The sequence below is a fragment of the Neophocaena asiaeorientalis genome, unplaced genomic scaffold (assembly GCF_003031525.2).
Source record: "Neophocaena asiaeorientalis asiaeorientalis breed wild unplaced genomic scaffold, Neophocaena_asiaeorientalis_V1.1 scaffold249, whole genome shotgun sequence".
NCBI classification, from domain to species: domain Eukaryota; kingdom Metazoa; phylum Chordata; class Mammalia; order Artiodactyla; family Phocoenidae; genus Neophocaena; species Neophocaena asiaeorientalis.
The window spans coordinates 10127814-10142073 of record NW_020172625.1 but is presented as its reverse complement, the minus strand read 5'-3'; the positions used below and the strand labels follow the sequence as shown (position 1 = coordinate 10142073).

General features: G+C 34.7%; 1 protein-coding gene across 1 annotated transcript in view; it reads right to left on the bottom strand.

Moving 5' to 3' along the window:
* Positions 1 to 206: 206 nt before the first annotated feature.
* The window catches only part of PTAR1 (protein prenyltransferase alpha subunit repeat containing 1), a 49199-nt gene continuing 35145 nt past the window's right edge, over positions 207 to 14260 (bottom strand). The window contains exons 7-8 of the mRNA XM_024738958.1: positions 11414 to 11718; positions 207 to 9273 (exon numbers count right to left, since the gene is read on the bottom strand). Coding sequence (XP_024594726.1) covers positions 8931 to 9273; positions 11414 to 11718 — 648 coding nt within the window. The 3' untranslated portion in view covers positions 207 to 8930. The remainder of the gene's footprint in view (positions 9274 to 11413; positions 11719 to 14260) is intronic.

The window sequence follows — 14260 nt, the reverse complement described above, 5'->3', positions numbered from 1 at the left end:
CATTTTTTTTAATGTCCTAGACACAAGTGATATGTTTAGATTCTTTTTACAAATGTAGGTAATCAAATCATTGGCTTCACACAAGACAACAGTTCACACCTCCACCCAACTACCACTATCACAGCAATTAAATAGGACAAATTGGGAGACTGAAGTTGAGTTTAAAACACCACCACAAGTAAAAATAAAATCACACTTAACACTCATTTTAGGAGATGAAAAGTTTACTTAGAAACTGCAAACATTTAGCAAAGACAAGACATAAACACTATTTTCCATATTCTACAGAAATACAATAATTTATAGCTGGCTTGGTACATGGTCACATGATAAAAACAAATATAATTGAAAAAAAAAGTTCATTCTACTTTTCTGCCACTTATTACAACTTAATACGTATACCAGTAAGTACTGGAGGACAGCTGCATAGGCAGATTAGAATCCGAGGGCTGTTTGTTAATACGTATTATTGTATTATAACAATCATATAAAAACAAAATAGGTACAGATATATAATTAACATGCAATTTAAGCTATTATTTTGAAGAAACAGGACAGAATTTAGTGAACACATTGAAAAATGTGTTGTTAATAATATGTTGTTATAATCAGCATATCATGGTATTTTACATGCATGGAAATCCTTCCTTCTTAAATAATGCTTGGCAAATTGAAACTGGTTGACCCTACTTCTAGAGAAAATTTTAAATGAAGACAAAAGAACGAGTGGACAATTCTGTTCGATGCTTTTCTAAGTATACTAAATAATTTTTAAAGTACCATAATTTCATGCCTACCTCACCATCTCCAATTTAAAGTAAAGCCATACTTTGTATTCTATGAATCTACACTGTCCAGTATAGCAGCCCTCATCCACAAGTGGCTTTTTGAGTATTTAAAATGTAGCTAGTCAGAACTGAGATGCACATGAGTGCAAAATACACGCTGAATTTTGAGGACTTACTATGGAGAAAAAAGAAGGTAAAACACCTCTATTTTGTATATTGATTACATACCTAAAAGATAATATTTTTAATATATTGGGTTAATTAAAATATTAATTTTATGTGTTTCTTTTTTTAATGTGGCTACTATAGAATTTTAAATTACATACGTGGCTCACATTTATTTCTACTGGATAGCGCTGATACAGATGTCTATAGTCATTACATCAGCCTTAGCACTTAGCATCACACTTAAAGCGCTCTGGAGTACTAACTCTCAGAACACCGTAAACACACTCTGTATGTACGTTATTGCAAAATTTATTTTTATGCCTCTGCAATTACACATTTTAAGTGTAAAAAGAATTCACAAAATATTTAATCCTTAAAAAACATCAACTAGAATATGGTTAGAGCTAAAGGAAATTCAATGCAGACTGTTATATTGGGGGAAAATAGTTTAATAGTGAAGACAATTAGTATCTTCAGTAAAGTAAGTTAGCCAAACTTATCTTTAATGCCCAGGATCTGACCTTGCACCACAGATCATACATGTAACTTGTCCATTTAACCATAACCTAAAAGAAAATCTTAAAACAACACTGATTGCAATCTACTTAAATACTCCATTTTCTGGAGAATCTTCAAGCAATGTAAAATTAACACACATAACGGATTCTAACAGCAGAATATAGTAGCTAAGAACTATCCCTTAAAGTCCCTCAGTGTTAAAAGTAAGCAACTACCTAGTGTCCAAGAGATGTGGATTGAAGAAAAGGTTTTTAGAAGCTATTAAAAAAAAAAGATCATTGCTCTCTTATCATTTTCTTCCCCTCCTCCTTTTTTAGTTTTTTTGTAGTAAAGGATATAAATATTTGGTATATTCATAATACCTCATCTTTTATTTTGTCCAACTCAAAAAACAAGTTAACCTAGTACAAAGTCCATTATTTTCCTAGGAACAACGAGCACCAAAATACAATACCGACAGTGGTGACCTCAGTCAGAAGCCAGCGTCATAGCCATGCATCAAGAACCTCGCCAGGAGGCAATGCCTAAATACGCTTGTGCTGCACACACTGCTTCTCACAGCTCAGGTTGGAATGCTTGTTTTTAAACTGTTTAAATCTGTTTGCATTAGGTAAAGTCTGTCAAAAATGCTCTGAAAGCCACAAATTAATAGACTCTGAAACGACTATATTATTCATAAAAATTTCTCCTTCATTTTGAACATGTTCTCAAAAAACAAGTAGAAGTTATTTAATATAACTTCATACCTTACCATGACTACTTTTAAGACACTGGAAAGTAACCAAGATTTAGGGAGAAATAAACAGTACCTATACTAGATAATACTAGATATACCAACATAGAAATTGATTGCAGAAGACTACAGCAGTTCTCTCTAGAGTTCAGCAGCCTATTAAGACATTTAATCACATTTATGAATGTGCCTTGCACAAAGAGATACTACTTAAACTTTTCACATCTCCTGTCTTCAGACCATTTCTACATAAACAGCATTTTTATTACACGCTACTAACTCCAACCTAAATAAGCCTAATAATTCATGTCAAATGAGAAAAATTTTCAGTTTCAAACATATATTACTCTAAAAATATACTCCTCAATGAAAAGATGACAACAGTCTCCTTTCTGAAAGCTGTTACTTTGATGTTAGGTCAATAATCAACTAAATATTTATTGAGCACCTACTATGATTGCATTCAGCCTATATTCATTCTTCAACCAACAAGAAAAAAAATATCTGCTCCAAATGCAAAATGACATTTGTGAGGGAGGATAACATATTAGCATTTCTAACAGAATGCTGTATGAGTCATATCTGGACATGTGAAATTGTTCATCCCTATGACACTGAAAAACCTCAAATTTATTACTGATCACTTTATAAAGATAAATAAACATTTGAAGTATGCTGCATAGTACTTTGAGGAAAGTGACTGCCATACTTAAAATTAAGGCTGATTCCCTAAAGGTATGGAAGAAAAGTCAAAATGTCATGGTTTGTAAGCAACCGAAGACTTACTATAAACAGTTTACAGCAATATCTGGTTAATTCAAGCAAATGGGCACTTGTGTTAGGTTTCCAACTTTGCTTGAGGGGGCTGGTCTAATAAAGAAAACTGCCTTTGAACAGGAGCACTTCAAGCAAGTATGAAAATAAAAGTCCTTTGGATAAAATTCTTTGTAAAACCAGTATGTAAGTTGAAATTCCAAATCTCATTTAAATATATATACATATATGTGAATACACACACATATGTATGCCTTAAAAGTATCTAAATTGCACTTACAATGCTGTACAGCTGTATATCTTTGCCTTGTATGTTTGAACCTGATTATGTATCTTCAGCACAATACTGTATTTCTCCTGAAGTTAAGAATGTGGACAACGATGATAAGACAGAGATAAATAAGCTAGTTTCAACTCTCTAGCCTTTAACAATTCTGACCTGTTGAATTCCTACAAGGTGCAAGGCATTATGCAACATACTGAACGTGTACAAGAGCTGACACAAAGCACTCTTTCAGGGAAACTGAAGTTTTAAGAAGCAAAAGAGTTGTCAGTTTGAAAACCAACAGTAATCACTTTCCCAATAGAATTTCTAAAAACTGAGATTGATGTCAACTAAAGCACTCCTACCTCTGCAAAACATGGAAAATAATGCAATACAGAAGTCATTTCCGTAGAAGACACGTGTAAGAGAACATTCATAATAGAACCACAGGGATTGAAGCAGTGAGATGAACAATGAGGCAGTCACAGAGCTACTGCACTGGTAGTAGTTTATAAAAAATACTATCTATACTAAAATTTTAAGAGCTAGTAATATACTTAGCATATTTTTGCCTTTTTTTGGCCACTGAATATAAAATTTTGTCCTAAATTTACTAAATCTTCTACACCCTGAGAAATAATAACAGATTAATAAAAAGAAATGCCAGGGTTAGCTTTGTGGACCATATTATTGTCCAGAAAGCACAAGCTATATATAGCTAATATTCTTGGAAGCACAAGATTTCATCAGCAGAGTAAGCTGCCGCTCTCTATTTTTTTTTTTCTTTTTTTAAGTAAAGGGTTGGTTTTACAGTGTTAACATGGCCTAGTGAGAATACAGAAGTCAAAGTTGGGAGCCTGAAGTCCCTACCCCCCAGATCCACAACTGACACAACAGTTTTCTGTTTCCACTATGAACATGACCTATTGCTGTCTGTTAGGAATACATTATTCGACAGTTCTCTGAAAAGCACTTTGGAATCTTAAGCTATATATTTTAATGAAATTACAATGAACAATTATTTGCTATCTGGAAATATGGAACTCCTATCCCTCCCCTCTCCATACCCAAATACATAAAAAGCCACATTTTAAATTTCATCTCAGTATTTGCCTCTTTTCCTCCAATATTTGAAAAGATTAAGGTTCCATTTTTCCCCCCACTCAACTATCTTACGTAGGACAAAATTTGGGATGGGGTTCTCAAAAGTCCTTAAGATGAGGCAACGGATTCATTTAGGACAACTGTATGGAGCTTCTTTTAGGGCAGAGTGCCACTGTTTCCCTTTAAACATGGGCTGCACAGGGTTTTTGGCTGATCTTTATGCATATGCCATCCTCTAAATGTGAGGCCTCCAACCCCAAAAACATTAGTTGTCACTGAGAAAGAACTAATTCTTCCTGGTAGGGTGCTTAAAAATGATAACTAATGACATGCAAACCAAAGCATCCTTCCTGCTCTTATCAGTAACTCACTTAAGGATAAAATATTCCATTGGGCCATGCCTAGCAAGTGGAATAAATAAAATAATGAGTCAATCAACTGTTTAATAAAATTTTCATCCTTTGTTTTCTACCTAAATGTTAGACTTAAATATAATCTTGCTCCCCCAAAAAGAAAGGCACTCGAATGAACACAGTATATACAGTTATTTTTTAAAAGACACTGTGTGATGGTAAGGAGAATTCTCAGGGTTGATTTTTCCTGCTCACTGCCTTTATAACACTGAATTTGCCTATGCTTTCCTGTGCCTCCATGAACTTCTCTAATAAAAGGGAGCACATTACAGAGTATACTCAAGTACAGGGAGGCGGCAGCACGTAAAGTGCTAGGGTTTGCACAGTTCTATTTGAGAAATTTACTTAGAAGACAAAAAGTTCAGTTGTTACAATGCTGCTCTAATTTTCTAGCATACTTTAGATATTGAAAAATTTTTAAATATAATTTTCTAGTAACAAAATAACTAAGCTCACAAAAGCTTTTTGCAAAAACAAAAGTGTTTTCTTACTTCCTTTGATAAACTAAATATTTAGCATCTTCTCTAATACAGGGGAACTAAGGTAGAAATGAGATTGCTGCATAGCAAGTGGTAGTTGCATTCCTAAATTATATTTAGCCCTCATGTCAGATACCATCTTGTGCTATTAAGAGAAAAATACTAGGCTGACAATATGTTCTCAAAAATATTAAAAGTTTTTACACACATGTATGTATGTGTCTAAACAAGCATGAATTCACATGACCTGAATATATCTAAATGACACAGCCTACCACCATATATGCTTTCCTACAAAATGCCACATAAAAATCCAAGAACTTTTGTTTGCACATCTTGTGTTACATAAGCCCTTATCTGAAGACTTAAGTGGCTTTGAGTGACCTCTTGTATATTTAATCCGATAGAAGCCTTTAATTTAAATTAGAATTGTACCATAGGAATAAGAGATATGACTCAAAAGTCTGGGCCCAGAGTTTTCAAAGAGGTAATAAAATGCTAAAACCTAGAAAAGAAAGGGTTTTGAGTCTAAAATGACTACTCATGCACAGATACAGATCAACACGTCTTTGAAATCAGTTTCCTCAGATACTCCAAGAGTGGCTATGGCTCTATTGGCAAGATCTGTCCTCCAACATCATAAGTGAATAGAAAGTAGTGTTCTTGCAAATGTTCTTCATTTTTCTATGAATTTTTAATATACATTATAGTACAGTTAATGGATATTATACAGCTGCATTTCTTGGCTGGGATTTAACAAGCATAAACAAAGTAGTTTAATGAAGGAAAAAAATCTAAATTAACTTATTCTATATGCAATAGCTCCCCCTAAGTATCATGAAGGCAGAGTACATCATTCATTCACAATCCATTGCTCTATTCCATCAATTTCTCAATCATAACTCACTCTATGTATCACTCATAATTGATCTTTCTCATCTTCAGTTAATCATTCATAAATTTAATAAATATTTAATGAGTCCTTACAATGTGCAAGGCACACAGAATCTGGGAACACCATGTTACCAAAATAGGTATACTTAAAAAAAAAAAAAGTCAGGTTGGGGAGGGGTAGTGGTAGAGATATTTACAGATCTTATTGCTTTTTTGCTTGTCAGTAGTATTCTTGATCCACAGGATGGCCTACAATTCTTCCAGTGAAAGATGGATGACATTTGTGTCAATCTAAATCACCTTTTCCTTTAACAATGACATATTTATAGAAAAATAAGTGAAGACTAATGAGTCCCTAAAAATAGACACATCCTTTCCACTGCATGAGCTCATTCATTCCAAGAGATAATATCATGCTACAGCTAGTGAGTTTAGATGTGAACCATTTAGGGAAAAAATACAACCATCCAGGGCAATACTAGGTTTTTCAGTGAATGAACAGCTGAAAACTGCAAATTTTAGAAATAAAGCAGCACACAAAAGTCAGATATAAACAGTATCCTTTGGATATTTGTATTTTTACTCCCTACTTAAAGCTATTAGGAAGACAGGAGACCAAGATACATTAAAGGACTGCATGGCTTCATGTAAGGGTGGGTTAAGAGACTTAAAACACATGAAGGCAGTTAACATCAAAGAAGGGCAAGAGACTGTGGAAGGTATAAAAAGATGTGGAGCATTATCAAATTTAGCTGATGTTTCACAGAGTATTCATGTCTCAACACTCTCACATCAAAGCATAAGAAGCCCTACTACTTAATACTTAAAATGATGATACTTAAAATGATGCTTGGAAGAATCGTAATACTGAGTGAGGCCAGAATTTGGCAACATATATTAGTGGAATGTGCTGAATCTTCCATGTCATCTGTGTGTAGTCTGCCCCCCAAGCCCCACAGGTGCTAAAAATCATAAATTAATAGTTTTATCCATAGAGGTCTAGGTAGACCTTGAGGTATTTGAATCAAAATATGCTTTGTACACAAAGGGTCATAGATTTATGCTCATAATACCAATCATTTTCTCACCTAAATACTATAAAAAGCTAAAAAAGGGTAATTTTTGCCCTAAGAGAGAAGGACAGGCAGCTTCTGTCTACAAGGACCAGTCTAGACAATTTTTTTGGTGTTCTTAAGTCTCACTTGACATTTTGCCACTCAACAAAATCATGACATACAAGTAAAGGACCTATTCTTTTCCCTTAAAGAAATGCTCCTCACTCAAGTCCAGAGTCTCCGTAACAGTGGTATAGGAGAGGTCTGCTTTTCCCTACATCTGTCTTCTCACCCTACAGGTGACCTAGCATATAAAGAGGAAAACAGGCAAAGCATAGTGCACTTGTTTCTGCCACTATTACATTTCAAACATACACAGGATAATAGACAACTTCCATCATTAGGGGAACTTTTAGAGGGGCAGTTCATAGAAATATTGTGTGTGTGTGTGTGTGTGTGTGTGTGTGCACGTGTGTTTAATGGGGTATGGAATTAACTGGAAACAGAGAGGAGATTATGTTTAGTACACATCCATGAAATACAACAGATAAGGAAAAATATACAAAAGTGGAGATGACAAAAAAATGGAATGGGAAAATAAAGAGAAAGGTGTGTGGAAAGAAGAAATGCAAAGCATTCTTTCATATTAAGACATTAGACATTACCTGGAACTTTCCCCACACCTGCCTCACCTACCTAAAAAACCCAGTCCTTATTATTGAAAAGATAAGATACAGCTAAAAGGTGGATACTTTGGTAAGTTGTCCCTGATAAATTTAGTATCAAAGTTTTTAAATTGTTTTATTTTTTAAAATAAAGACTGAAGAACTAACCTTCAAAACTATTCATCCCCCCTGGCTTTTGCCAGTAAACTTTTAATAATCACTTCACAAAAACTTTATAGTTTATCCAGTGTATCCTTAATAACTTAAATTTTAAAAAGGAAGATTTTTAATGGACACATTTCTATGCATAAGCTTCCCATTTTTCATGGTGAATTTGGAGGAAAGTAAGTAGTAATAACTAAAAACAGCATTCTAGGTTTTTTTAAAATTGATTTTAATTGAGGTAAAAACCTATCAAAGCTAGTAGTAGTAAAAATAATTTTCTACTACAATTACATAAACTCTTAAAATTATTTTTTTAAAAAATAACCATTTTTAAAATGGACTATATTGGAAGCATGTTGTTCATATAAATTCCAATACTTCTGACTTTGGTTATGTTGGTCTATGACTTGAGTAGAACATACTAGAGAAAGAGAAATGGTGTGTATTTTCACACATCCATCCATCTGGCCATTTGATTCTCAAAACAACAATTAGATCAAGTAATTTTGAATTTGTATTGTTCTTAAGCTAAACAACATAAATTTTTAATTAAAAAAAAACTAGCCTATGCAGCAACCACACTGAGGTGGGTTGAGGTGTGTGTGAACCAATCTGGAGAACCAAATGAGAAAAGCCTCAAGTACAGGAATATAAAGGATGAGAAGTTTAAAAGAAAAAAATTAAGACTCACTGTTCAGCAGGAAGGAACTACACAATTATTTTATCCCCAAAGGAATGCCAGTTCTTAACAAAATAAATAAAATGCAAGATTTACTATGGACTTTTAACCTAAAGATGAAGCACATATAGTTAGACAATAATAGCAAACAGTTCATGCAACTATGTAAATAAGAAAGGAAAGCAATATTGCACTAAAAGGGGAACCTTGCAGGACTAATCCACCTCTTTCATTGACTCAATGTAACCAGCCATTTCCTGTATGCATTGGCAAACCTGGCCTGCTCCACGTTCCGGCAGGTGGACAATACTTGATCGATGAACCTGTGCTCCATTTCCAGGCCCAGGGAGTCTGGAGCAGGGGTCCGCTTCAGGCGTTTGGTTTCCTGGGAATAGCCTTGCTTGCTAGAGTCACTGAGTCCATCCACCTCCATTGCCTGAGATGTATGCGGTCCTGCTGGGATGAGGTGCAAGTCACTCAAAGTCCCCCCTGGGCTGTCTGCAGGTGATAACTGGACCACGCTGTGAGGAAACCTACCATTTAAGTGATGCTGAAGGTAGAAAACATGCCGCCTGTGAAAGAGGGTAAAGAAGAGAATAGAAAAAGAAAAGTCACATCACAAAGTCAAGCTTTTCAGAAAAGACAAAAAAGTCGATAATCTTAAAACATACAGTACTCAGTTCAGTGCCCCCTTCGTAACCCAGAGCTATCTGGGGGAAGGAGGAAGAATAGTTAAGATGTAGTCTCTGGGTATTTGGACAGAGCCTCACAAACCCAGATTACTGGTTTGTGAGAAAGAATGCTACCTCGAAGGTGTTTAAAAAAAATGGACTGAGATGATGACAATCACTTGGTGTTGTTACACCTGTTACTATAATATAAAACTAGAAATGGGTCTTAGCTCAATCTCTGCTATAAGTTAAAATATAAAACAAAACCAAAAATTAACCTCATTGATATCCTAAAAGACAAGTGATTTTCAGAAACAAGAGAATTAAATATTAGCTCCTCTAGAGGCTTAGTGTATGGCCTCTATCCAATACTTTCTTTAATAAGAACAGAACTGCTGTGGTTGGACTTATTATCTTAGAAACCCTCTGAATTCTCCCCTAAATCCAGCACTATAGTCTTATTAAACACCGACATGCAGTAGGGATGTGCTGGGCTCTGAGAAAAGTATGTTAAAAGACACAGTTCCTGTTCTTCCTCTAAGGAGAGTTCTCCTGCCCTTAGAATCATCTGGAGTTATTTGTTAAAAATGAAGATCCATGTGCCTAATTTCCAAAAATTGTGACTCAAAGGGGTGTACATCTCTGTATGAAATAAGGTAAACTACCTTAGGTAGTTTCTAGGTTGTTATACATCATCATTCATATTAATAACTCTAAGCCCTTAAAAGAGAATTCTATTCATTTTCCCAGCTTATTTGGGAGCAGACAAAGGAGCATATAACACCCATTTTACAGAGGACAAATCTAAAAGGGCTGATAAGCTGCTTAAGGGCACTGAATCAGTAGAAAATATAATTCATTCCTGTAATATACAGGTCATCCCAACTGTCTCTTCTCCCCACTCCAAACTCCAATTAATCTTTATATGAACAAAGAAAGTTTCTGTTCTAATGATCTAGCTCTCTCTCAAACACAAATATAATTTTTAATATTCTTTGAGTCTTGCTATTAATGTGTCTAAATATAAAACAGCAATAAAAAATCGGTAACAGCAAAACATGCAAGTCAAGATCTATCTTCTCTCCTAAAAATGTGTAATAAAAATGTTTTGTTTTTAAGGGAAAAAGAAAATTCTGTATTTATGAAGATGCCAAAGTGGGGGACTGTCTTCCATCTTCTAATATATCTTCCAAATATATTTAGACTGGAAAAAGGGAACAAATCACATTTAACTTAAAAAATACACAAATATTTTAAATGCCTACCTCCCGCCTAACACAGGCAACTCTTTTGTCTACAAACAGAATCCTGTAACTTACAGTAAAATCTGTACATATAATGCCAGAGATGCCTCCAACTAAATGATAATCCAAAATAAATCAATCGGGGGTTCCCATACCTGGATTTCATTTCAACATGAAAAGTACAGTCAAAGGTTCTTAAAACTCAAGTTATGAGGTTGCTAACCCTCTTTCACTCCTTCCTAATAATCCTGATTCACTCCCAAAGTACATATTACTTTAAAAAAGCAAAAAGTGTCAAGAGATTATACTTAAGGTAAATTAATCTGCAGGCCATCACGGTTGGGAAGAACAATAAAAATGTCTAACTATTCTCAGGGTCTAATCAATGGTCTCAGCCCTGACTATGTATCAAATTTACCTGTCAGGGTTTTTTCTTTATATTTTAAAAAACAGATGGCAGCACTCCATCCCAGATATGCTAAGTATCAGGATCTCCAAGGAGGGAGTCCAGAAACTTTCTTTAGTTTGAAAGTAACACACCTTATTCTGTGGCGCAGTCAAGGATGAACGCCACCATCTTGAGCCATTGGCAAAGATCTGCATGAGGAACTTCATATTGATCATGACCATGAGGAGGAGTATATGGTAACACAAACTCCTCTGAAGCACTCAGGCAAAGTTCCACAATCAGATTACCATATTTACCCAAGTAGGCACGAGTCAGATGTAAGACCTTCTGTAGCTCTCATAAGGACACACACAGTTTTATGCAGGAAATAGATCTTCCTTTCTCTTACCTATGACACCAAAGGGTTTCATGTCCTGGGTAGGAATCAATAAGATCAGTGCTGAATTCAACTTCTTCTTCTAGAAGATGGGGAAGATTTATCCTTGATTCCTCCGCTGAAGCCACTGCTTCTTCATCTTTTGGAAGAACTATAGCTGGCTCACTTCTCAACGTATTTTGCTCCAATACAGAACCATCTGTCACAGTTTGGCTAACCAAAGACTTTAATAAAAACTGGCGGTAGTGAAATCCACTGTGGTCTGAAACATGCATGGACGCCCAGTGTTTAGTAGAAGATAGTTCATCAAGAAGAATCTTGTAGGAAGAAAAAAGGGAAGTGAAATGAGGAATTGCCAAAGGTTTTACTTTCTCCATTAATGCTTTGGATTTCTCTTCCGACTCATTTCTTGTTTTGACAACACCATTCCTACCAATATTTTGTATATAATGCCCAACACAGTGTTGTCATTTAGTGGAAGCTTGCACTTAGTGGAAGCTCAGTAAATTCTAATTTTCCCTTTCTTTTATAAAGTAATTGATTTTTTTTTTTTTTTTACTGCCGCAGAATTTATGGAGCTTTCCCTAGACTTTGATCACATTCTGACTGGCACACACATAGAAAAGACAGATTCTAAAATAATGATAGACATTTGGGTGTTCATTTTCAAGTAATGCTTATATTGAAGGAAAAATATAAATTCAGAGATCACTTTGATGGAAACTTTCTTTTGCATTTAATGAATCTGTATTATACCTAACTTACTATTTGTTCAACAATAGACTCAATGTAATTATTTCTTCTTCACTGTAAGTGTCATCAGGGCAGAGACCATGTCTGTTTTGTTCACTACTTAATTCTAAGCGTTTACTACAAAAACATGATGCAAGAATAACAGGAATTTTCAAGTGCTCATGACTTTCACTATCTGTCTCAAACTTACTTAACATCAATGATAAATGGCTTTTTTAAGTAGGTAAGACAAAATTCAGCAGTGAATTCTTTAAATCTGCAAATTAAAGAATTTCAAATAGAATGATAAAAAGAAAAGCAGCATTTATGAAAAAATAAGAGTGGGATTGCTGGATCATATGGTAGCTCTATTTTTAGTTCCTTGAGGAACCTCCATACTGTTTTCCATAGTGTCTGCACCAATGTACATCCCCACCAACAGTGTACTAGGGTTCCCTTTTTCCTACATCCTTGCCAACATTTGTTATTTTTGATGATAAACTTTTTGATGACAGCCACTCTGAGAGGAGTGAGGTGGTTTTCATTTGCCTATCTCTGATGATTATAATTTCAAAACATTTTCATCATCTCCAAAACAACCCCTATTCCTATTAGGAGTCCTCTAATTCCCCATTCCCCCTATCCTCTGGCACCCACTAATCTGCTTTGCTTATTCTGAATATGTCATATAAATGGAATACTACTTTCAATCAGCATATTGTTTTCAAGGTTCACCATGTTATAGTATTTATCAGAACTTCATTCCTTTTTTATGGCTGAATAAAAGACCACTGTATGGATATACCATATTTTGTTTTTCTATTCCTCAGATACTGGACATTTGGGGTATTACTTTTTTTTTTTGGCTTTTATGAGTAATGCTGCTATGAACATTCTCATACACGCTTTGGTATGAACATATGCTTTCGATATTTTTGGATATATACCTAGCAGTGGAATTGTAGGGTCATACATGGTGTTTCTATGTTTAATTTTTTGAGGAAATGCCAAACTTTTCCCCAGTGGCTGCACTGTTTCACATTCCTACCACCAATGTATAAGGGTTCCACTTTCTCTACATCCTTGTCAACACTTGTTATTGTCTTTTTTATTTTAGTCATCCTAGTTGTGTGAAATGGTATCTCACTGTGGTTTGATTGGCATTTCCCCAGTGGTTAATGCTGTTGAACATCTTTTCATATCTTTCTTGGTCATTTGTATATCTTTTTTGGAGAAATGACCCTATGTGCTTTTTCAGGTGACACACGGTATCAGCTTTCAATTGGCTAGTAGTAATGAACTCTGTTCAACTGTGACTGTTTCCTTCCACCCCACCCTCAAATTAGACTATTTTAAAATTTTACTTCAGTATATGTCCACTGAAACACACAAATATTACAGGGAACAAAAAACAGAAAATTAAAACCTCTCATAATTCTACTCCCGAGCACTGGTAAACATTCTTTATTCTCTAACCTTTTTTTTCTGACTAGAAAATGCATGCTTATAGAAAATATAAGAAAATATATCTGTAACAGCACTGTGTTTGTGTGTATAAATATCTGTTGAGCACTTACAATACACCAGGTACTGTTCTAAACACGTTAAATAGCATTCAATGCTAATAACATAAAAAAATTGTAGTAGGCCCATCTCTTATTTACTTTTATATCCTTAACCTATAATGAATATTTTTCTTTAAATAATCTTCTAGAATATAATTTCTAGTAGCAATAAAATATTCCACTTTGTGATGGACTGTAATGTAACCAATCCCTTGTTACTAGAGGATTAGGCTGTTTCCAGTCTTTCACTATTATAAACGGTATTTTTATATACCAAACTCCCATATTTAATATAACAGCCAGTGTTTATTGATCAATTAGTATGAGCACTTGTGATAGCCACGTTATGTAGATTCTCCCACTTAATTTACGTCCCTCGATGAGGTAGGAATTATCATCATCCCCAATTTACAGATGAGAAAACTGAAGGTTAGAGAGGCTAAGCAACGCTCTTAATGTCACACAGCAAATTGGTGGGAGAGTCAAGATTCAAATTATGTCTGTATGACCACTGAGTGGAGCCTTTAATCACTATATCATACTGCACCTCCCATTTTTTCTT